General features: G+C 40.2%; 1 protein-coding gene across 23 annotated transcripts in view; it reads right to left on the bottom strand.

The window, feature by feature from the left end:
* The window catches only part of PRIMPOL (primase and DNA directed polymerase), a 42,904-nt gene that overhangs the window by 15,810 nt on the left and 1,169 nt on the right, over positions 1-25,925 (bottom strand). For 5 of the 23 annotated variants that reach the window (XR_014792142.1, XM_084856569.1, XM_084856573.1 and 2 more), the window contains exons 2-14: positions 24,746-24,821; positions 23,338-23,522; positions 18,193-18,284; positions 17,902-17,970; positions 15,636-15,777; positions 14,387-14,534; positions 10,222-10,509; positions 7,829-7,991; positions 6,900-6,997; positions 4,391-4,477; positions 4,198-4,306; positions 2,724-2,806; positions 2,588-2,634 (exon numbers count right to left, since the gene is read on the bottom strand). Coding sequence is in view for 18 of the 23 variants with exons in the window: in XM_084856569.1 (XP_084712695.1) it covers positions 2,588-2,634; positions 2,724-2,806; positions 4,198-4,306; positions 4,391-4,477; positions 6,900-6,997; positions 7,829-7,991; positions 10,222-10,509; positions 14,387-14,534; positions 15,636-15,777; positions 17,902-17,970; positions 18,193-18,284; positions 23,338-23,522; positions 24,746-24,755 (1,521 nt within the window). In the remaining 5 variants the exon portion in view is untranslated. Of the gene's footprint in view, positions 1-2,587; positions 2,635-2,723; positions 2,807-4,197; positions 4,307-4,390; positions 4,478-6,899; positions 6,998-7,828; positions 7,992-10,221; positions 10,510-14,386; positions 14,535-15,635; positions 15,778-16,007; positions 16,115-17,901; positions 17,971-18,192; positions 18,285-23,337; positions 23,523-24,745; positions 24,822-25,847; positions 25,909-25,925 lie in introns of those variants that run through there. The other 18 variants (XR_014792143.1, XR_014792144.1, XM_084856570.1 and 15 more) reach the window with 8 other exon arrangements.

Genomic DNA, 25,925 nt, shown 5'->3' with positions numbered 1-25,925 from the left:
GTCAATAGATAACTGCTCCCCCACCCCAATCCTGCCATTTCAGAAGCATCTAGCTGATGTCAAAGTTAGATACCTGGTCTGCTTTCATAAATAAGGTATTCATATGTAGTAGTTGTAAAAAATCATTCCTGTTTTGTATAAAAGCTATAATCTGTCTGCAGTCTACCCAACACAGTACATGCAGCGGCTGCTGAAGAAATCTTGTTTAAATAGGAAATAGCTACGTCTCAAGAGGACATTTTCTAATCAGTTAGTCTTCTCAAAAAGATCCTAAATGTACAAGACTAGCTCACATATGCATGCCCATCACTCACTCATTATATTATCAGTTGCATGAGTGAATGCAATCACAGATGAATCATTATAGGTTGAACTTGTACATCATCAAATAACATATGTAATAGAATACTTTGACTTGACGCAGACCACACTTCGTTCACTGAGTCATGTGTTTTCAGATCAAGTGATTGTACTTGTGTGGGCACCAGCTGCTGTGGGCCTTGTTCATCTGTTAAGATGGTGGCATGTTCTTTAATTTATAATTTTGCACTATTTTATTGTTACGAAGAGGTGGTTGCCAACTCTAACACAAGCCACCTTGAGCCCCAGGTTTGGTGAAAAAGTAGGATATAAATGTAATAAACTGCAAGGGTACTGTTACACATAGTAGAGCAGCTGCAGTATGGCTCAGGCCAATATTGGTGTTAAAAGCAGTTGAACCATATGCAAGCGGCTTCACAATGGCTTAACTAGGTTGTAGACAGGAAAAGTGTCCCAAATGCAATCTGCTCAGGGCTACATAATGATCCTTTAAGGCAAGGGTAGGAAACCTCTATGCCTCTCAATCTCTGTTGCCAAAATCTCCCTAAGCTACACTCATCACTGGCCCACTTCGGGTTATTGATATTATTTACTCCATCCTGCTTTGTCCCCAGCTGCAAAGCTGAAGGAAACATTACACAAATTGGAGAAGGAGGATGACTGGATGCAAATGTCTTATCTTTTTGTTCAATATGCAACAACAAAGAAGTCACATCCAACTCCACCTACTTTTGGCTCTGGCCACATCCACTGCTGGAATGCAAAGCCCAGCAGATTTCGACCAAGATAATGCAGACCTTGACAGGAAAACATTTCTATACCCCTGCTTTAAGGTTATGCAATATATTTCAAGTGTTTAAGTATTTTAAGGCTAAGGAAATTGGACATATTTTCAAAGTGCTGGGAGGTTTATGGGGGCACTGTTGCTGTTTCTGTGTCTGCAAAATAACCCTGTAAAACACATTTAACCACTGAGTATTATGGGTGAGAGAGAAGAAAATCAAAGACACGTAACTTTGCTCAAACAGTATTAATTACATTGACAGGATTTCTGAACCACAGTTTCTAAGGTAGCTCGCGCTGGAGCGGGAGCAGCCTGAGCATACAGTTTGTATTTTATGCAACAGCAATTCTGCAAGCATAATGCATGAAGTGGCTCTTATTACAAAGTTCCATTGATTTCAGTGTGCATTCCTGGAAGATGCACAGTTTAAGGCAGAGGTCCCCAACCATTTTGGACCCATGGGTACATTTGAGAATTTTAGAAACTGCTGTGGGCACTACCACAAAATGGCTCCCATGAAGGATGTGGCTAGTCACAAAATGGCTAATGTTGGGGCCTGGCAAAAGGAAGGTAAAGACTGTGTGTGTGTGCGCGCGCGCACGCGTGCACAGGCAGCCAGGGGGAGAGAGAACAAAACTAGAGGCTGAAAGGGAGGGGGAAATGGCAAGACACAGGTAGAAGAGAGATAAAAAGCAAGGCTATAGGCTAGAAAGGAAAGGCGAGGGACAGGGAAGAGAAACAGTGAGGCTAGAGCCTGGGAGTGGAAGGAGAGAGAGAGTGCTATGGGGAAAGGTCCCTGTGGGCAGAAGATTGGGAGGGCCCAGAAAGCAACTCTGCCTGCCCACCAACAGCTGTTCTGCAGCAAGTACAGGAACAGGAAGGAGAACGTGGGATCCTAATGCTTTCCAAGGTTCTCATTAAAAAATACATTTTTGAAGGGAGCAAGGAGCCACATTGGGGATCCATGACCTAAAGCATCCTTCTTAGGCTAGTGGCCTCCAGATGTGTTGGCCTAAAATTCCCATCATCCCACAGGTCATCCTATCTGGCAATGATAAAAGTTGTAGCCTAACACATCTGAAGGCCATGAGGTAGAAGACTACTTTACAGTGTGATTTTAACAAATAATATTAAATATTAAACAATATTTTAGTAGCAGTATAATTATACACCTCACTCACAGTGACTGTGCCTCAGTTTACAGCTGTAAGGGCATTCATGCAAAACAACATACAAATTGAGAGAAATTAAGTAGGTGTGGGCTTGTAAATTTGCACAAGAAGTCTACTGCAACATTAAAGGCTGTGCTAAAGAAAATCCTAGTTTTATATAAAGTAGGCATAGAAAGATAGTCACAATTTTCTCTTACGCTTGCTCAGTTTTCACCACCTCATTTTCTAACGTATTTGCTACAGAACAGATCTTGCCTATGATGTAACTACAGCTTAGTTACAACTTAGTAACTAAGTGAGAAAAACATACCTCTTTGAAAAGGAATGGGAGGCATACCTCAGCTGGTAACGGAAAACCTACATCACATATAAAAATGAGTTTATATTAGTTATAACATACTTAAAATTAGTAATTGTAATATTGTAGGTTATATAGAAGTACTCACATTCTGACTTGAAGTTTTCTGCTCTGCACATAGGGTCATGACATTTTTGATACCAATTTTCACTTTTCAGATTTATTATAATCCTTAAAATACAGATGTTTTAGATTTAGTTTGTAAGTGGCAGTCAATGGCAACCATCTTAATCGCTATGTTTTATAGACCTGCTCCAAATTATTAATACTAATTGTCTGACTTACTGACTGAACTATTCATATGTATAAAACAAAAATCTGATGATCCCTAGCCTGATCTATCAAGGGATATCTACATACAGACTCCCCAACCACATGCTCACGTGTGAGTGGCTACCATGAGTGCCACGGTAGGCAAAGAGTCCATGTATCATATGAGCAGATCATGATCTGTATTATTAATCCAGATGCTCCTCTTCTCCTCACAATCATCTAATAGTTGATCAGGTCTCTCAGTAAACACACTAGGGTGCAGGCCCTGCTGTGAGCCCATTCTTTGAAATATCTTGTAAGGACTGCTTAAATCCAGTGGGATTTTTTTTAACATACTGAAAATGAGATGCAGTCAACAAAACAGGCTCCAATCATGATTAAACATGAGCTTTACTATGGCACAAAGTTAGGCATACTTAGAGGGCAGTATGCAACAGGGCGCTTATGCCCCCACCAATTCTGTTGCACAAGCAGTGCATCCGGCCAATTCCATTGTTCAAGCAGGACCCACTGCTTGTGCAACAGAGATTTAACGCTTCCTAGAAGAAGCCCCAAAATGAGCAGAAACGCTCATTTCTGTATCAGTGAGCTCCGCTGATCCGCCCCATTCCAGAAACGAGCATTTTTGCTAATTTCCAGTTTCTTCCAGAAGCGCTAAATCTCTGTTCCCCAAGTGGTGGGCACTGCTTGTGAAAGGGAATCAGCGAGGCACAACACAATTGGTGGGGGTGTAAGTGCCCTGTTGGCTACTGCCCAAAGTTCCATTAATTGACTATGCGATAAGCATGAATAATTAGACAACTCAAGGTTACTTTAAATCAGGAATCTAATCTCCCCTACCTCCAGATGTGGCTAGGGAAAGGGAGGATTAGTCCTGGCCATAATCCTATACCCACTTCCTTGGGATTAAGACTCATTGAACTAGACTCATGACTAGACAGTAGATAGGTATAGCACACTGCACTAAACTAGTGCATAGCTATACAATAAATAAAATTAAAAGGGCTGATAACAACGTTTTTATGTGTGCGTAGCTCTCTTTAGAATTTTATAAATGCACAGAACGTATGTACAGTTTAATGTTACACTTGGAAAGTTCATGGTTGTATATCAAAATGCAAAGTAAGGACTACTACCAGTCAGAATGTTCTCATTCTCTATATGGCAATGTGCATCCACTCTTAGCCTGATTCATTGCCTTTTAGATCCAAAAATATTCATAATAAATGTACAAAAACCAATAACCCTTTAAACAAACTATTATAAGGTTAACATGAAAATGTACCTACATTATATTGTTACTTTTGTGAGCTCTGCCAATATTTTTACACCAGCGATAGTTAGAGATGTCATATACAAGAAGCTGTTCAAGAGAAAAATAATTCCATCGTCTTATCCCTGGAAAACAAGACACTTTGTTTTCCAAACGACTTCAATACCTTTAGAAATCTCTTTTTTCTGGATACAAAAAATAATTCTTACCTCCTTGAACATTATCTTTATTGACTAGAGAGAGAACAAACTTATCAATTTCTGGATAAGGTGAACAGTGGTATCCTCCTACAGGGTCTATGAAGGGTACAAAAGATTAATAACTTATTCTTCCACAACATATACTGAGAATTAATCTGAATACTATTAGGAACCCAATTAGGGCCTCGTTGCATTGGTACACAAAGAGGTATTTTTTAAAAATACCAAAACCATTCTAGCTTGTCTGAACTTATCCTATTGTGATCAGGTTGCTGGATACATCATAGTAACATCATTCACACTTCAAGTTGACTTCAAGTCAGGGCCAGAAATATTGGAACAAGGATAACAGTTTTGGCAGTTGACCTCTGTACACCACCGCAATGAAGTTGAAAGGAAACACACCCAGATGGGAGCCAAGTCAGGACTTTCAGCTGTAATTCAAGCGGCTTGACAAAAGTGGGGCACTAACCATTCAGGAAGTGCAGCCACTGGCATACACACACCCCCATCATTGGTGGCTCATAAGTAATGGAACAAATGGCTGACAAGCAGCTGCATAGCCAGGTGTGGCCTGTCTCCTGGGTACCATGACCAATCACGCAGAGAAAAGGCCTGGAGTTGGTTCTGAGTGTTACATTTGCATTTGGTAGCTGTTCATTGGAACTCCCAATATGAGGTCCAAAGAGGTGTCCATGCAAGTGAAGGAGGCCATCATTAGGCTGAGGTAACAAAATAAACCCATCAGAAAGATAGCGAAAACAGTGGGAGTGGCTAACACAACAGTCTGGAACATCCTGAAAAAGAAGGATTTAACTGGCAAGCTCAGCAACAGCAAAAGGCCTGGAAGACCACGGAAGACAACTAAAGTGGTTGACTGCAGAATGCTGATCATGGTGAAGAGGAACCCTTTCACAACATCTAGCCAGGTCAAGAACGCTCTTGAGGAGGTAGGCATGTCATTGTCAACATCTACAGTCAAGAGACGGCTTTATGCATGTAAATACAGAGGCCTCACAACAAGGTGCAAAACACTGGTAACGCTCAAGAACAGACAGGCCAGATTAGCCTTTGCCAGCAAACACCTAAAAAAGCCTGCCCAGTTCTGGAATAAGATTCTTTGGACTGATGAAACCAAGATTAACTTGATGATGGGAAAAGTATGGAGAAGGAAAGGAACAGCTCATGATCCAAAGCATACCACATCATCTGTCAAACATGGTGGGGGCAGTGTTATTGCATGGGCATGTATGGCTGCCAATGGAACCGGGTCACTGGTGTTTATTGATGACCTGATTGCTGATAAAAGCAGCAGGAAGAATTCTGAAGTGTATAGGGCTATACTTTCTGCTCAGATTCAGCTGAATGCTGCCAAACCAATAGGACGCCGCTTCATATTGTAGATGGATAATGACCCAAAACATACAGCAAAAGCTACCTTAGAGTTTCTGAAGGCAAAGAAATGGGATGTTCTTCAATGGCCAAGTCAGTCACCTGATCTCAACCCAATAGAGCATGCTTTTCACTTACTGAAGACAAGACTGAAGGCAGAAAGACCCACAAACAAGGCCTGGCAAAGCATCTCGAGGGAGGAAACTCAGCATTTGGTCATGTCCATGGGTTCCAGACTTCAGGCAGTCATTGACTGCAAAGGATTTTCATCGAGGTATTAAAGGTGATCCTTAAGTTTGAAATGATGTTGGTTTGTTCCATTACTTATGAGCCACCAACGATGGGGCGGGGGGTGTATTCCACTGGCTGTATTTCCTGAATGGCTAGTGCCCCACCTTTGTCTCACCATTGAATTACAGCTGCAAGTCCTGCCTTCGCTCCCATCTGAGTGTGTTTCCTTTCAACTTCAATGTGGTGGTGTACAGAGGCCAACTGCCAAAACAGTTATTCTTGTTGCAATATTTCTGGCCCTGACTGTATCCTTCCTTCTTTCAAGAAAATTGAGTTCTGGGCCTTCTACCCCCAAGTCTACAATGGAAAAATAGTCAAATCTAACTAGCTTTTCATATCCAGCATTTTTGTTGTTGTTCAGTCGTTAAGTCGTGTCCGACTCTTCGTGACCCCATGGACCATAGCACACCAGGCCTTCCTGTCCTCCGCTCTCTCCTGGAATGTGCTCAAGTTCATATCCATTGCATCGATGATGCTATCTAGCCATCTCATCCTCTGCTGTCCCCTTCTCCTTTTGCCTTCAATCTTTCCCAGCACAGTCATCAGTAAAATCAACTTAACATTAATCTTGCTCAGGAATATATTCCTCCTATGTGCAACATGGTTAATTATCAGAAACTTTCAAAATGTAAAATTGACAGATATATTACAGCACATAATAATGGTTTGATGGAAGATACAATTCTTCAGATGTGTAATTAGAAATAAAATTTTCACCAAATTACTCAGATGTATACAATTTTTAGTCAAATGCTGAAATAAAGATATTTTAAATTTTGCAATGCCATAAAATTATTCCTACAAATAAAATTTCAATTAGATTTGATGGAATTACCTGGACAGCTATTCACAATGTTGTCATCTAAATAGACAGACTTTTCTCTTGTCTCCTTTTGATTGTCACAGGTTAAAATTTTGGAACAATCTGAAAATCTGACAAAAATGGAAGAAACAAGGGCTGAAAAAGAGAATCTCAAGCTAGCAGGACACAAGCATCTTTGCCCAACCACCCTTCTATATTCTGTGGACATACTCTCTTTTTGCACTACACACACACACACACACACACACACCCCATTAATTTCACTTGCATAGTTTCCCCTGAGTGCTTTGAGAAGCAAATGCATAAATCAGTGATAAAATGACAGCAAGCAGACATGCAAAAAAAAATAAAAAAATTCAGGGCAGGTGGTTACAAGAGAAGGGAGGCAGGGCAAGGGGAAATCTTCCTTTTTTACCACCCATCTTTCCAGCTCCAAAGAGTAAGATCTGGGAATAGCCCCACTCCTCAGGCCAGGACACTTGAGCACAGTCATGATCTACCATAGGGATCCGCAACCTTTTTGGCCCTGAGGGCCACATTAGGCAGTGCCAGGGGGCTGTGCACACACACAAGCCTGCAGCTGCTTTGCTAGCACTAGCAAAGGAAATCCCTTCCGTATCTCTGCTCTCTCATCAGAAATCGGAGAAAAGGGATTCCCTTGCTAGCACTAGAAACCTCAGGCAGTGCCCCTGTGGTGGAAGATGCAGGGGGTCTGGCAGGCTGCCAGAAATGGCTTGGCAGGCTGCATGCAGCCTGCACATCCCTGATCTACCATGACAGTACTATGCACATTTCCTTCAAATCTTTCAGGATTTTAAACAGTGAGATGGTGACTGGCATGCATGCATCACTCACTGCCTTTGCAAGTTAAATAATGAACATATTCAGTACTATTAAAAAGAGTTAGAAAAATAATTTGAATTCCAAAGTGTGATTGTTACCTTACATTACAGATCAAAGAGGAAAGAAAATATTGCTCTTTTATGCAAGAATTCTTTACAAGTTTAGGAACAAACTTGTTATCTTCAGCAATATCCAAAACAACACAGTTTCCTGCTTTTGATGACCTGTATAACCGGAAGTTTCTGTTCTTTGTATAAACTCCTAGAGAAAGAAAGTTATTGGCTGTATTTACAATTGCCTATTAGCCAAACCAACAATTAAATGTGTTTAAGGCCACTGATTGCAATCTGCAAAAGTATGCTTAAACTCTCCTGGATTGTAGCCCTCTGTCACTGAATCCCTTTAAAAATAGAAATAAACCAGAAAAACTGCACATATATAATCTATCGAAAAGTGAAAGAGTATTTGCTTCATTTGGTTTTAACATGCTATCCACAGGATACAAAGATTCTCCTTCATATGACAATTGTTTCCTATTGCTCATGGCAGAGCTTTTTTCCCCTCGTGTCCTTGCACAAGGATCTTGTAACAGATCTTGAATGAGAAGAATGAAACCTATCAGGCAAAATCATAAATTCAGCAAGATTTCAGAATGCAAATTTTATTCTGGGTTTATCCAATGGTGTCATTCCATTAGCAAAAAGCTTACACTGCTTGCGAAAAGCTCATTTTCATCCTTGTACAAGTGTCAAATCCAGTACTGTGACTCCACTTACAGAGGGTGTTGCACAAGGTATCGCCACAGTGTTGCACAATTTGTTCCGCAAGTCCTTTCATATGATGTTGTACAATGCGTTCCGCAAGCTGTTGCACAACTGATTACGACTTCATTAGGCTAGGTGTTGCTTGTACTAGTTCTGCTAGCAATTATGCAACTGCAGAACAATGCCAACTCTTATAACTTTTCCACTAGCATAACATTGGATAGAATCCTATGAATTTTGAACATTTCAAATTGTACTTTTGAAATTTGACTTTGAGGAATAGTTGAGAAAAAAGAGAAATAACAAAGGATAGAAAGAGGTAAAATAAAAACAACAAGTTGTCCTCAAGTTGTTTATTTTTCCTCAGCAAAAGTAAAGAGCTGCCATAGTGGCAGTTGAAAGAGAACTGAGGGAATAGGTGGGAACATGGTCACTGGGCATGCACATTGGGATGGTGAGGGTGGGTTCCCAGCAAAATTCCTTAGCTATAGAAGGTTCCCAACAGGGGTTCTACATAGGACAGAGCCCGTGTGTGTGATGGGCAGAGATGAAGAAGTGTCTTTTACTCCTGGTTAGGATCAAAGAAGAGATACAAAGTTTAAAGGTTAGGCTGGCAGTTTACCAAGTGACAGTTAAACGGTCACTGTTACTTACAATTACTAAGATGATAGCTATATCAAGTGAGGTTCCTGTCTTTTTATTTAGGAGTAGTAGTATCCTAAAGTGGGCAGTTTATAATACGTCACTTTGTTCCCATTCCATTTAAATCTATTTGTTCATTATTAGAAACCAATGAAGGTGTGGAATCCCACCAAAAATGAGTTGATTAGCTGGAGGATTCTAGCTAGAAGGAATATAAGAACGGGTTCCGCACTGGTTGAAGATCAGTCAGGCAATCCTAGGTTAACTGTGAAGATGACTAAAGTCTCAAAAGAGGCTAAGAGAGGCCTGGGGAGAACTTATAGGAGCAGCAAAAGCTAAGAGCTGAAAGAAGACCATTTTTTAAGAAAGGTGGTGGGATAGTAATGAAACGCACAGGGGGTGAGCCGCAACATACTAACTAACTTGCAACACACATGCACAAAATAAACTCTTCAAAAAATAAATGAGTTATTCATATTTCTATATGGGGAGATGCACATACAGTTTTAGAACAAAAATGCCACAGGCCTCTTCATGAGACTTGGATTGCTACTGACAATCAGACAATACTGAGGTAGATGAACCAATGGTTGATTGGTTCAGCACTTCATATCATAATCAGTTTTAAAAAATGGGATGATCCAGTCCCTTCCCACACCTCCCTTTCCACATGTGGGTGACCTGTACAACTGCCCCTACCCAATTCTCTTCTCCCCTATTGGCAGTCTTCCCATATACAGAGAGCTGCACATGACATGCTTTCTGGAAGGATCAGATCAGGCATACACCTTTGAGCATCCAGTGTTATTTAGCATGTAGGAATCAGTGCTAAGATTCAGAAATATTAAAGTAATTGAATAATTTTCAAAGTTACTATAGGACTGGGATGGGCAAGAAACAGTCAAGAAGCACACAGTCTCTTTTTACATAGTCTAACTGGGAACAGATGTACAAGGGTTAGAGTCACTGCAGACTTTCAGATGTAACAGCTAGCCCTCCAGTTAAGGCCACAAAAAGTTCCCAATTTCTACACATATTTGAAAACAGTATTAGAACAGTTGTGCATGAAATGTGTTTATATTTACCGAGATCCACAAACAGTTGCTTTCCTCCCTGTTTACCATTTACTATAAGAAAAGAAAGATCTGGATTTTCTTTCCATTGTGAGGTCTGCTTTTCCAGCGTTTTGTGTGAATTCAGCTGCCAGCTTTGAGACACATCTTTGGTTACACTCTGGTTTTCAAGACACCTGGGCAAATTAGTGGTAGCATTATAATACTGAGAAACGGAAACAATCTGTTTTTCTGGAACCATTGTATCTTCATTCTTAGTTAGAAGAACATCAGGTTGCAAAATCATTTTTAAAAAATTACCTTAAAAACAAGAGGGGAAAAATAGAATAGATTAACATTCTGAAAGCTAGCAATATTTTTAAAGAACCTGTAATTTTCTGTTGCAAAACGTTTCAAATCTAGGAATCAGCAGGGACTTGCCTGCCTAATGAGAAATACTGAATCTAGAAAAGTTTACAAAATAAAACAGCATACGTAGTACAAATTCCTTTATCAAACTCATTTTATTAAGAACATATCCAGGCTAGACCTTCTCATGCTCCCAATGTGGTAGTAGAGCCCAAACCCAAAAGTATTGGAAGTGTCCAAAGGCACCATCCTATGCACTGCAGAAAGACAGCTAAACACAGACCCTGCCTGTGCCCAACATGCTTTTATATCTAGAGACAGGCCAAATCTCAGCTGGATCCCGGGTTTGGATGTATAAGTTTAATTTTTGGTTAAAACTGATATTGCACCTCAAGATTTGGCCCCTTTGACTTTGACTGACGTATTTCAGTCAAAATGGAAAAGGGCAACTGTCACTGCAGGGATGGCGTCAGGAAGGCTAAAGCTGAGAACAACCTGAGGTTAATGAGGGATGCTAAAAGCAACAAAAAGGCTTTCTTCAGCTACTTGCAAAGTAAAAGACAGAGGAAAGAAATAGTGGTTCAGCTTTAAATAAGGATGGCAAAATGATAACAGAGGACAAAGAAAAGGCAGAGGTGCTCAATTCCTACTTTGGCTCAGTGTTCTCCCAAAAGAGGGTCTACGACCCCCCGGCAAAGTCGAAGTACAGGCTGAAGGGGCAGGATTGCAGCTTGAGATCGATAGACATATGGTCAAGGGACACCTAATTACTTTGAATGAGTTCAGCTCTCCAGGGCCAGATGAACTGCATCCTAGAGTAATAAAGGAACTGGCAGAAGAACTCTCAGAACCATTGTCTATTCTCTTTGAGAAATCATGGAGGACGGGTGAAGTGCCCGATGACTAGAGGAGGGCTAATGTTGTCCCTATCTTCAAAAAGGGTAAAAAGGAGGAACCTGGGAACTACAGACCAGTCAGTCTGACATCAATCCCTGGGAAAATTCTGGAGCAGATTATAAAGCAATCCATCTGTAAGCACTTTGAAAACAATGCAGTGATTACTCAAAGCCAATGTGGATTTGTCAAGAACAAATCCTGCCAGACGAATCTGATCTCATTTTTTGATCATGTCCTTGTGGACTGTGGGAATGCTGTAGACATAATATACCTCGACTTCAGCAAAGCTTTCGACAAAGTGCCCCATGATCTCCTGATGAGCAAACTAGCTCAAAGTGGGCTAGATGAAACAACGATCCGGTGGATCCACAGTTGGCTACAGAATCAGACTCAAAGAGTGCTTATCAATGGGATCTTCTCAAACTGGGAGAGGTAACGAGCGGGGTACTGCAGGGCTCAGTCCTGGACCCAGTGCTCTTCAACATTTTTATTAAGGACTTGAAGGAGGAGGTGCAGGAAATGCTGATCAAAGTTGCAGATGACACAAAATTGGGCGGAATAGCTAATACTTTGGAAGTCAGAAAAAAAATTCAAAGTGATAGACTGGAGCACTGGGCAGAAAACAACAGCATGACATTTAATAGGGATAAATGCCAAGTTCTGCACCTAGGAAAAAGAAACCAAATGCACAGTTACAAGATGGGGGACACGTGGCTCAACAACACTACAAGCGAGAAGGATCCTGGAAGTGTTGTAGATCACAAGCTGAATATCAGCCAACAATGTGATGTGGCTGCAAAAACGGCAAATGCTCTTTTGGGCTGCATTCATAGAAGCCTAGCTTCCAAATCCCGGGAAGTACTAGTTCCCCTCTACTCATCACTGGTGAGGCTTCATCTGGAGTACTGTGTCCAGTTCTGGGCACCACATTTTAAGAAGGATGCAGACGAACTGGAGAGGGTTCAGAGGAGGGCAACAAAGATGATCAGGGGACTGGAAACAAAGCCCTATGAAGACAGACTGAAAGAACTGGGCATGTTTAGCCTTGAGAAGACTGAGAGGAGACATGATAGCGCTCTTCAAGTACTTGAAAGGTTGTCACAGACAGGAAGGCCAGCATCTCTTCTTGATCATCCCAGAGTGCAGCGCACAGAATAATGGGCTCAAGTTACAGGAAGCCAGATTCCGGCTGAACATCCGGAAAAACTTCCTGTTAGAGCAATATGACAATGGAACAAATTACCTAGGGAGGCAGTGGGCTCTCCCACACCGGAGGCATTGAAGACGAGGCTGGACAGCCACTGTCAGGGATGCTCTGACCTGGATTCCTGCATTGAGCAGGGTGTTGGACTCGATGGCCTTGTAGGCCCCTTCCAACCCTACTATTCTATGATTTTATGAGAAACTGCATAATTTGGGTTTCTCACGAAATGCCATCCTGGCCCTAGGCCATATAAAAGTCAAAGGGGACATACGCCAACATATTAGGGACAAGTTGTAAGATTAGATAAGAATAGCTACCCCATACTCGGAATTCAGAGATGGGGGCAGGCTTTCTTACCTGCAACTTATTTAACTACTTTAACCAGTCCAAAATATAGAAAGTGTTCATGCTGGCCAAGTTCAATGTGCTACCTTCTGCACTTTTGGAGCATAGATATAATAGTACCTTATACTCTGATTGTTTATGCCCCTGTGAAGCCGGCGTGGTGGAGACTACAGGCCATGTACTGCTGTATTGTTCTGTCTTATTATTTTCAGCATATCTTTATTACGCCTATTTTACAAGGAATACCTGGGAGATCTGATACGTTTTATACATATTATCTCTTGGTTGACCAGAATTCTCAGGTAACCTCTATGGTAGCTAGATTCTGCACTGCTGCAATTGTGTGTTGGCTTGGGATCATATCACTTGTTAATGTTTTAATTTGTTAAATATTGTATTATGAGTGGGTTATGTGTAATTCTTATTTATTTGCATTTTTAACTAACTCTTATCGCTTTTATACTATTGTACTTACAGTGTTACTTCACTTAGCTGGTCTTGTGGCCATAATAAACTATTACTACTACAGACCCTGCCAAACCGAATCAGCCATGAGGACCAGGGCACCAATGCTGACTTCCAGTGCAATCCTGTATGTATCTGCTCAGATGCAAAACCCATTGAGTTCAATGGGGCTTACTCGCAGATAAGTGGGTGTTAGACTGTAACCTAAAGCAACTTACACATTGGACTATGTAAACTGGAAATACTGAATCAGTTGCATTATTGTTATTTACATATGCACACATTTTTTTTTCCACAGGACTCAAGATGACCATGTGTAAGGCCACTGGAAGAGAGTTTCAATGTTGGCATGATCACTGAAAAAGCCCCATCTCTCATGCATGGCAGTTTAAGCAATTTTAAAGGCAGCCACTCAAGACCCCAGAAGTTTGAAGTTTGTCTTATTCTCTCTCAAAGTCTGACTTTTAAACATTTTTTATCTTGATCCTTTCCAATCTGGTTTTTGCTCTTTTCATTCAATTGAGACTACTCTATATTTGTATTTCCAGTTATCTTCTTTCAGCAAAATTGAAGACCTCTGCTATTAATGACTTCTTCTGTATCTTTCTTCAGCCTTTGATGCAATTGACTCCAAATCTCTCCTTTTTTCTCTTGGTTTCTTGCAGACTGAAACGATGAGAAAGCAATTGTATCTTTCTTACTGCTCCTTGATGATTTCTATCAATGGTTCTGTTTTGTCATCTTTTCCCCATTTCCTTTAGGGCAGGGGTAGGGAATTTACGGCCCTCCGAATTGCTAATTGTTAGTGATAAAAAAATGATCAGAACATGAAATGACTACAAATGCACACAAGTCTTCATTATTTTAAAATAGTTACAAATCACAGTTCTGTATGCATTTGAAATAAGTTATGCTTACCTATATGAATATTACTCTTAAATGCAGCATTGTGGAGCTGAAATATTAAATGAGAACTAAATTTTTCTTCAGTGCTGGAATCTAAATTCAAAATATCTTCAGTTGAACATTTTATTCCATAGTGTTCATCTAACTTCTTACAAACAAACTGAAAAAGACACAATGACATTAATTCCTTTAACAGTTTGTCCCTATATACAGAAAAGCACGTTTTATGTCTTTATTAATTACAACTTTAAAATGTATAAAGCTAGGGAAGGCTGAAGAGCCAAACGAATAGTTACATTCCAAACGCATGGTGTAGACTTCACCCACCCCATTTCAATGGTATTTTCACATATTGATCACACATGTATGGGGAGAGGGGGATGCCATTTTCTCCTTCAAGCAACAGCACCTTGGGATTCAATGAATGCTACTTTGGAGGGCCCCTTCCAAAGCCTTAGGAGTGGGTTTGTAAGGGGTACAAATGGGGAAATGGGGAGGAGGAGGAGAAAAGGCCCTGGGCATATACAGTGTATCACACATAGCCTTTTGGATTTCAGCCAGTCCATTTAAGATGGGATGATGTCTCTTTAATAACATGGTTATATCAAACAGGTTTTTTCATATCCTTTTTTGCTAAGCCACACTTCAAATATTTCAGGCCTCATCCCAACTCCTCCATTTTTTACACAGCAAATGGGAAGTTTAAAATGCTATCCCGCTCTCCAGTACACACTCCTCACATAGCCTCAGATCTACTCAAACCCATCCTTTCCACTTCTGTCATCAGAATACATCTTACAAATATACTTTGAGCCAGATTTGTGGTGTTGTGGGCCCACAAGCAGCTACAGGTTTTCCCAGTATGCTCAAACATCTATATCCTCTACTAAATATATCCCCACTAGGATACACATGCCACTTTGGTTAAAAACAACAACCCACATTGGAATTTCATACTCCAAAATTTCAGGTATCCAATACAAATTTCAAATCACTGCTCATGTTATGTTTCTTCCCCATAATACTGCTTCCCAGTTGCATAGACTGAAAAGCCTATAGTGGTTTTGCCCAATAGCCTGCAAGGTTAGAGTCCTAGACTTAAAGCTGGTAGATTCCGATGTAGCATTGTTTTAAACTCCCACGGAAGAGATTCTACAGTCTCTCTTGGCAGCTGATTCCATTACTTAACTGCTATTATAGTTAGGATATTCTCCCTAATTTTCAACCTAAATCAACTTTCCTGATAAAAAAAAAAAATTACCTCTATTAAGTCTGCTACCATCTGCCTTCCATCAGCTCCTGGATTTGTTGGAATGTAGAATTCCAAATCAAAATAAAGTTTGCAAACGGTTGTTTCTGGAATAACTTCATAGCAATGCATAAGGCTGGTTTCACAATGTTTGCTAAAGGAAGACAAGAATCATAGTAAGTATATTATTGCAATTATAATTACTCAACTAAAATAAGTATTCCTGCTTCTCCTTAACAAAATTGCATTAAAAACCCTGAGAGAAATAGGACCAGCGCAACAGTACTTGCCATTAGTAGTAGTACTGTAACTAGTGTTGCAGCAAGATTATATCAGAGAGTATCACTTTATGCCAGAGTGTCAGGTGTTACATCATGCACTCACATTTTTTCTTGGTTTCCTTTTCAGAAGGCACCCCCACAACAGAATTTCCCTTAGTGCTTTTTAAATCTTCCTAGTCCAAGAACCTGTTTGGAGATTTGACTCTAGAACTTTTAAAGAGTAAGCAGGATGCATACACTGGATGGACTTCCTTTTTGAAAAACGCCCGTGCCAGATTCCAAAACTGCTGTTTTAACTTGATCAAGTTTTAAAGGGAATATTGATTCCATGGAAGCACTTCTCAGAAAGAAACACAGAAAGATCAAGTGCACATACCTATCTGATCTCAGACCGATTAGCACCCTGATAAAATCCCAAAACATTAAGTTTATTTGGTTATGGATTGTGCTGGAAAAAAATACCTGAAACTGAACTTGATATTACTAAAATCACTGAGATACATTTTCCACACAACAATATAGGCAGCGATGGGGCACAACATTTTCCAGTGCTTTATTTTTCCACATAAAATTTTCCATTTCATAAATTCATTCATAACAATGAGTGGATGCTAACTGCAAATACAATATTAGGCCAGCTTTGAACCTTCAGAATCATAGTTAATATTTTTAGGTTATTATCCTTAGCAAGTATGTGAGAGAATACATATATGTCACTGAAAGGTGTATACATCTCAGTGTGAAATGGAACTAATACGTAGTAACAGTGAAACTGAAGGTGGCCCAACAACCTTGATGTAAGAGAATTTAACTCTGTTGAAACAGATGAGTGGTTGTCAGTATATCATGCAAAGTTCTTTGGGTTGCTAAACTTTATTAGTGTGTCAACAGTTTTTAGTACCTTCCTTCCCTCCACCCCCAAATTTAAACAATGTAAGGGAAGTACATACTATTGTCTTTACATTTTTACAAATATTCCAATAAAAAAATCTACATAACCTTACATTTAAATCACATTAGCAATGCTTTAATTTTTTTCCTGCACATATTTCAGGTCAAATACTTCTGTACTGGGCCAAAAAATAACATGTTTTTGTTTTGTTTTTTTAGCTTTGGTTCATTACTAAATACAAGTGAAATAAACATGCTAAATTAGATCACTCTCTAGGACATCCATCCCCAGCGTGGTGCCCTCCAAATGGATTTCATCTCTCACCAGCCCTAGCCAACATGGCCAATGATGAGGAATTCTGCGAACTGTAGTTCCAGAAATTTTCCAGTTCAGAATTTTTTGGAAAACCCTCATCACTAAACATAGATACAACAAAACCTGTTCAGTTAAAATGCTCAATCAAATGCATAATATATTATTTCATTAGTTGAAGCCCTGACTCTATAGAACTCAGTGATAAATTTATTACCCTAGCTTAGGATTTCAACCATAATAATTACATTGGCTGATGGGTTAAAACAGTAACTGTCTGCTATATCAATTTATTTCCCAAGGGGGGAAAAAAAAATTGTGGGGAAGTGAAGACAAGGAGAGGCATTCCAGAGTACTACTTTCAACCAACTTCTGCAGTGAATTTCATATAGGTGGAGCAGCAGCACTGCAACAGTCACAGAAAAACTGATATTCTAACACAGGGTCCACAATTTTTTCAGCCCCAAAGGCTGCATCCAGAGTTGCCTGGAGGCTGCACACACACATGGGATAGGCTGCTTCAGGGTCGCTGAGGAAAGGAGGAGGCAAATGCCTCTTCAATTCCCTCAGCACCCCTGATTGGGACTGCTGCTTCCCGGGGCCATTAGTGGTGGTAAAGCAGCAATCCTGGCTGCTTCAGCGTCTCTGAAAGGAGGGTTTGTGCACACCTTTTCTAACAACTAGACTGAATTTGAGTCTAATTAAAAGGTGAATTAAAGAAGTGATTATGATTCATCACACTGGAGCAAACAAATGAACATATAAATCGTAATGGTTGCAATGCTACACATACTTGGGAGTAAACGACGCTGGACACAGTGGAACTTGATTCCAAGCAAATATGCATAGGCTTGGGCTATATCTGTATAACGAAATACATTATTTTATATATCAGTTTGTATTTTTATTCTGTAGTTCTAATCTATTATATTTTATATTGTATTATCTGTTGAATTTCAGTGGTTTTAATTTTGTGAACCTCCCAGAGAGCTTTGGCTATTTGGTGGTATAAAAATGAAATAAATAATAAATAAATCATGTTGCATATAGTCTTTGTGCTTTATTTTGCATTTCAGATACTTACCTGTAATAAAACCAAAGCTCTGTGTATGTTGTCACAAGATAAAACCTTTGCTTCTTTTCAGCATGCTTTTCCAAAGCAAATACATGAACATCCTTTTAAAATAATAATAATAATAATAATAATTAAAATTAGTTGTACTTGTCTCACTCAACATATCTGTGTGCCCAAAGCCAGTTAGGAATTTTATGCCATGGTTGGCTTCTAATGCGTTCCTCCTGTACTCTAGAGATAATATATACAAGAATGCCACGGGATGGTGAAGGCAATGAGTCTCTGTATGCAAAGCAAGAAGTTAGGTCAGGCACTTGTCCCATAATGGTGATCTGCCACAGTAAGGATCTTTTACTCCATTTCCTGAGATACAGTCAGGGCCAGAAATATTGGAACAAGGATAACAGTTTTGGCAGTTGGCCTCTGTACACCACCACACTGAAGCTGAAAGGAAACACACCCAGATGAGAGGAAAGTCAGGACTTTCAGCTGTAATTCAAGGGGTTTGACAAAAGCAGGGCACTAACCATTCAGGAAAGACAGCCAGTGGCATACACCCCCCCCCCAATTGTTGGTGGCTCATAAGTAATGGAAAGAATGGCTGACAAGCAGCTGCATGGCCAGGTGTGGCCTGTTTCCTGGGTAGCCCAAGACCAATCAAGCAGAGGAAAGGCCTGGAAGTGGTTCTGAGTGTTACATTTGCATTTGATAGCTGTTCACTGGAACTCCTAACATGAGGTCCAAAGATGTGTCCATGTGAGTGAAGGAGGCCATCATTAGGCTGAGGAAACAAAGTAAACCCAACAGAGAGATAGCAAAAACATTGGGAGTGGCCAACACAACAGTTTGGAATATCCTGATAAAGAAGGCATTAACTGGCAAGTTCAGCAACAGCAAAAGGCCTGGAAGACCACGGAAGACAACTAAAGTGGATGATGGCAGAATTCTGCCCATGGTGAAGAGGAACCTTTTCACAACATCTAGCCAGGTCAAGAATGCTCTTGAGGAGGTAGGCATGTCATTGTCAACATCTACAGTCAAGAGACGGCTTTATGAATGTAAATACAGAGGCCTCACAACAAGGTGCAAACCACTGGTAACGCTCAAGAACAGACAGGTCAGATTAGCCTTTGCCAGCAAACACCTAAAAAAGCCTGCCCAGTTCTGGAATAAGATTCTTTGGACTGATGAAACCAAGATTAACTTATACCAGAATAATGGGAAGAGAAACGTATGGAGTAGGAAAGGAACATCTCATGATCCAAAGTATACCACATCATCTGTCAAACATGGTGGAGGCAGTGTTATGGCATGGGCATATATGGCTGCCAATGGAATCGGGCCACTGGTGTTTATTGATGACCTGACTGCTGATAAAAGCAGCAGGAAGAATTCTGAAGTGTATACTTTCTGCTCAGATTCAGCCGAATGCTACCAACCTGATAGGACGCGACTTCATATTGCAGACGGATAATGACCCAAAACATACAGCAAAATCTACCCAAGATTTTCTCAAGGCAAAAAAGTGGGATGTTCTTCAATGGCCAAGTCAGTCACTTGATCTCAACCCAATAGAGCATGCTTTTCACTTCCTGAAGACAAGACTGAAGGCAGAAAGACCCACAAACAAGCAGCAGCTGAAGGCAGCTGTAGTAAAGGCCTGGCAAAGCATCTTGAGGGAAGAAACTCAGCATGTAGTCATGTCCATGGGTTCCAGACTTCAGGCAGTCATTGACTGCAAAGGATTTTCGTCCAGGTATTGAAGGCAATCCTTAAGTTTGAAATGATGTTGGTTTGTTCCACTACTTATGAGCCACCAACGATGGGAGTGTGTGTATGCCACTGGCTGTCCTTCCTGAATGGTTAGTGGCCCACTTTTGTCAAACCCCTTGAATTACAGCTGCAAGTCCTGCCTTCGCTCCCATCTGGGTGTGTTTCCTTTCAACTTCAATGTGGTGGTGTACAGAGACCAACTGCCAAAACAGTTATCCTTGTTCCAATATTTCTGGCCCTGACTATATATGGAAGAAACTACATGTGATCTCTTTTTGCCAGCTTATTCCCATTTTTACACAAGTGAACAGATGACAGTTGTTTTGCAGAGCAACATGAATTCAGCATAAAGCCAGTCAAATTGTTCAGAATCCATTACATGCTTTCACTGAAAATCAGTGAAAGGTACCTCACCACTATTCTAATATGCGGATGTAGATCAGGCAAGATAATTTAGAGTGTTGAAATGTCACACAGAGAAAGCAGCACTTTGGGTTTACTGTTATTTTTTAACCAAAAAGGAGTGCGGAGGCAACCTTTGTAAACAAACAAGGGGCGGGAGGAAGAGGCCAATAATAATTAAGCAAGAATACTGTATAATAGAGACAAGTTACAATAATAACAAAATAAATACTACCTACATACGTATATTTAAAAAAAATATGAAGCAAGACTCAAAAAACAATACATAATTATTATAAATAGAATGTAGGTACACATCATTGATGTGGTGGAGTCACTGGTAAAAAAAATAACAATGGTCATTCAAAATAATTGTGCGTTTGCATTGCAAATTATATTTATCACTGAACCCTACAATGTGTGTACCAATATGATCAACTATGAGTGTCGTCAATATGAACAAAATGTCAATCCAAAAAGACTTTCTCATATTAAAATTTAACTGCTGAGATGGACCAATCCTTTTTACTAACTGCAACAAAGGAAGTGCAAACATGAGCTCTTCTGACTTCAACTGACAACCTCCAAATGACCACAAAATCATCAAGTGTTTTTACCAATAAATTGGTCTCAATTACGTGCATTTACATTCACATTCTCTGTATTATACTGGTGTATTGCTTCACATCATTTTTGTATTACATACATATACGTATTATTTCTTTTGGTGCTGACTCATTTTTATTATACAAGTGGGATCTGCAACACAATGTTGCAGCATGGAGTGCTCCTGTTCAATGTTTAAGCCATCTAGCCATGTCCTCTTCCAGGACATTCTATTCCACACACCCGTTTTCCATTCCCCTCCCCTAACAAACACAGAACTCTGTGGCCATTAGGCATGGTTTGTCTTCCTTTGGGCTGTTTTTCAGAGGGTGGGAGGGTTGCACCTTTAGACTTTTTCCTCAAGATTTTTTGTATATCTACAAACCTTGGGGTTTCCCCAAGTATTCCAATAAATTCTTTTTTTCTTCTTCTCAGTGACCCTGTCTCAGTTACAGGCCTGAGCACTCAACAGCTGAATTCACTATTAGAGAGACTGATTCTTGCATAGTTGTTCTTGGCTTTTTTTTTGCTTATTTTAAAAGGCAAACAAGGTAGAAAATGTCAAATATTGCTTATTATGAGGGTTTTTTCCCCTATTTTTAAAACCTTGATAGGTTAGCTCTAAGCTTCATTTTAAGGAGACTAATAACTCATTTATTCTTCCCTTTCACGAAGTCAGAGTGATTTTTTTGAGGCAGTGCCTATTATTTCTTACAATGAAGGAAGTGCTACATTTTCTGGGAAATATTGCCTTATTTTCTTTAGCTTTGAACACAAGAAAAGCTCCACTGGATCAGATCAAGGAACCAACATCCTATGGTTGCTAGTGCTTCTAGGAAGCCCACATGGAGAGCATGTAGGCAACCACTATCCCCTGCTGCATACCTCCAGCAACTGGTATTCAGAGGTATACTACCTTTTTATTTAATTGTTTGTGCCAGCATCTCGACTCAGTTATTAACTGAATCTAGACAAGCCAGAAGTGCTAATAGTTTGGAAGGCCATGTAACCTGGGAGCAGTGGATTTCAGTTCAATTGGTTTCTTGCTCTCCTTAAAATATCAGGTTTGTGGTCTTGGTGTAGTCTTGGACTCTCTGCCTAGCAGTTTGAGTCATACATGATAACAATGGCTAGGTCCGCATTTTTCATCTTCAGATTAGCAGCTGTCTGCAACCCCATCTCTTGGACTCTGGGTTAGATTCAGGATCTGCCTTCCATGGGAAGGAGGGCATCATTCACAGAAGGTGCTTCCATCTGATTTTTAGGGTTCCCCCCTCTGCCCCATACCACAGCTCATCCCATTCATCAGGGTCCCCAGACCAACTGTGTAGCATTTTCAGAGGGCTGGAGGGACTGCCATAGGGAGAAGTCTACTTCGGCCAGCCCAGTTGCATGTCCCTAAATCTGGATCCAACCCTCTGCCTTTGCCACTTCAGCAGCCTTGGATTATGGCAATGCTCTCTACACATGACTGCCCTTACAGTTGGTTTAGAAGCTGAAGTTGTGGCAAAATTCTGTAGCCCACTTTTTAGCCAGAGCAGGCCACAGGGAACTGAAGTACTTTGGCCACTTTGGCCACATAATGAGAAGACAGGATACCCTGGAGAAGATGCTGATGCTAGGGAAAGTGGAAGGCAAAAGGAAGAGGGGCCGACCAAGGGCAAGATGGATGGATGATATTCTGGAGGTGACGGACTCGACCTTGGGGGAGCTGGGGGTGGCGACAGCCGACAGGAAGCTCTGGCGTGGGCTGGTCCATGAAGTCACAAAGAGTCGGAAGCAACTGACCGAATAAACAACAACAAGGCCACAGGGAGCATGTTACAACTATTCATGCTTCTCAGCACTGACTGTTGATTAGTTTCTGGGCTACATTCAAGATGCTATTCATTAACTTTAAAGCCTTCAACAACCCAGGGCCTGAACATCTGAAAGATATTTTTCAAAATATTCCTCCCAGTCCTTAAAGGTTGGTAATGGAAGCTCTGCTCCAGGTGTCCCCCTTTTCAGAAGTGAGACTGATAGGAGCTTGGAGCAGGACTGCCTCAACAGTGGCAGTGACTCTTTGGAACTCCTTGCCCTGGGAAGCCTGGGTTCTAACATTTTTACCTCTTTATTTCTTCACTGTGTCATAAAAATGTGTCTGTGAGAGAACTTTTCCTGAGGTTGGTTAGCTGGTGTGGGGGTCATATTACTGTTTGTATTGTTTAGTTGATTTTAATTGTACAATGCTTTGTATATTTTGAATAGTAAAGCATTTCATACATTTTAATAATAAAATGAATTTCTAAATCATCAAAATGCTCCAACAGAAATTAAACTAACAAAGTATCGTATTGGCAAATAAATATTCCTAAAAATTTACCATCGTACCTCTTCACAAGTCTTGACAAAGTTAAATGCTGGAGTTTGCCGATGAAATAGCTTCCACACTGAGGATGGTTGCCATGGTTTGGACAGCTGTGGTTTGTAACGTGAGCAGAGAGGCCTTCTTTTATACCAAGATGCTAGCTCTTCAGTGTCCTTTACTTTTTCTTCCCATGTTCTTTTTGTTTGTTCTAAAGTAATCAACATATCAACACTTACACCTACCCAGAAAAATAACCCAATCAACAGCAAGTTCATATTTTGTCCATTTATAAATAACAAGGGAAGTTCAGGATAATGTACAGACAGATGTTACACAATGTAGCCCAGGAGTTGTGAGGAGAGTTATCTTTTACCTTCTTGATTGCTAGATTGAGATGAAACTGTGGCATTGTATATTGGGTGACCCAACTCTTAAAAACAGAAACAAAGGGGCATGGAAGTACAGATCCAAACACCTTCAGGATCAGTTGGCACCACCAATCAGGGTACTGTTTATTTCGATGCTGACATTTATCCTGCACCCTTACTTGAGGGTTATGCAGATATATTTCACAGAATAACTGGGTTGGTGGACATGCGTGTGATATGTCTAGCCTTAGTACATTTAACAGGGAACACATACCTTAGGGCCACTTCCTACAATACATTTTGTACTTGGGTATTGATATCCAGTTACAAAACCCAAGCATCTTCAGAATGGTACACATGTATAAGTCTTAGTTTTTTACCTTAGAAAAAACATTAACAGAGGCTCAACACTTTCCTGGTTGCTGCTCATATGTATGAGATGAAAAGCTGTGGTACATACATACATGCACTTGTTTTAAATGGTGCTGTATTTGGTGCCCCACTCTTAACACTATTTGCTGAAATATTTTAATAACAAGCTGTTACCGCATTCAGAGAACATGTTCCACCAGCAAATCAGTTCTAAAGGTGAGAGTACTAAATGCAGCACTGGAACATCATAATGAAGTAGAACATTACTCCGGTGCTGCAAGCATATCGTTGTAAGTATTTACGATAAAGGCATTTTCATAGTATTCCATTGCTCAATATCTCTTTTCTCAACAAATCCCACCTTTATTTGAGAATACAAAGGAATCCTTCTGTAAATGGAGGTGGGGGAGGCAATGTTCACTTCCTGTTAGAATCACCCTCACATACTGTTCCAGAAGATCCCTCAACCTGGAGCAGACTTACAGAGGACATAAGGGAAGGGGGAGCAGAGACCCAAGAATGCCCCATTCTATGAGCAAAACTCTGCTCACAGAACTCTGGATCCAAGCAATTATGTGAACTGTGAAGACATTATTCTGTATCAGCACTTATTTGATTTACAATAATTTATAATGCTTAGTATCAGTATATTTATTGTAAACATTTTCAGGACTTGGAATAATGGACTTACTGGTGCTCATGGGAGCTTCCTCACAGAGAAGTAATCACTAGCATTTAATTTTTAGGCTCCTACAAAAACAAATAACCTGTAAGAAAATATATAAAGCGCTGTATTAATATGGCATTGCTGCTTAATTTTTATGTACAGGAATTCCCTATGTTCAATGTACTTTTTTCAAATTAGTGATAGTTTTTCAGGACTAAGACAGAAAAAACAGAAATTGAGTACACACAGAAGACCTGCAATTCTCATGTTACACTAACAAAAGGGAAAATATTAAAGATAGCCTTTCCTTCAAACAAGTAAGATAGCTTTTGTTTATTAAGCTATATGCTACATTACGCTTTCTTCAGTTTCTCAATATGGCAGGTATTGTTTGGTAATATTCAAATGTATTATATATTCAGTCAGACCACAAATCTGTTAAAAGGCAAGTAATCAATCAATGAAACATTCTACAATCCATAGAGAACCCTAATAATAATAATACCACCAACGTCCTTCTAGTTCATTGTCCTGTCTGAGAGTGACACCCACTGCCCCATGCTGATGATGGAGCAACAACTAAGCCTGCAATCCTGTACTCACTTATCTGGGAGTAGACCCCACTGAGGGCAATGGGCCTTACTTCTGTGTAGACATGCACAGGATTGCACTGCCTGTGATCAAGATAAAGTGCATCAACCACTTGCAGGCATCAGTGTCACAACCTGGTATTGAACAAGTGCTAAAGAAGACCCAAGACATAAATGGCATAGCTGCTATAATGGGAACAGCCACCATCCCAAGAACAGATACACCTCAAAGACATCATGAGACAAAGTAGCAACAACTGCATACCATCTTATGCTCATTCAAACATATGCACCCAACGTTTCAGTATTCCAACTGACGTGTAGTAAAGCACAAAAAATGAACGAAACCCAGGATGCTGCTAAAGCCATGCTGGAACGCACCTTGAAGTGCTTATCACACATATGCATACATAAATGTACAGTTTTATGTCAGAAGGAACAATTGGCTCTTAAGGTTCATTTCTGAAACCCTGCCCATAAAACATCAGTCTGGAAAAGACTGGTTCACATGCTTTACTCCACAATCCTATACATACTTGTTTAGGAGTAGGTCCAAGTAAATAAGCATAAGATTGGATTGTCACTTCAGGACTGTGCCTGCACAGAAAATTAAA

The sequence above is a fragment of the Heloderma suspectum genome, chromosome 5 (genome assembly GCF_057233095.1).
Source record: "Heloderma suspectum isolate Gila_16-S chromosome 5, 16-S_ref, whole genome shotgun sequence".
In the NCBI taxonomy this organism is placed as follows: Eukaryota; Metazoa; Chordata; class Lepidosauria; order Squamata; family Helodermatidae; genus Heloderma; species Heloderma suspectum.
The sequence above is the reverse complement of the archived record's forward strand: the minus strand, read 5'-3'. Positions and strand labels throughout refer to the sequence as shown.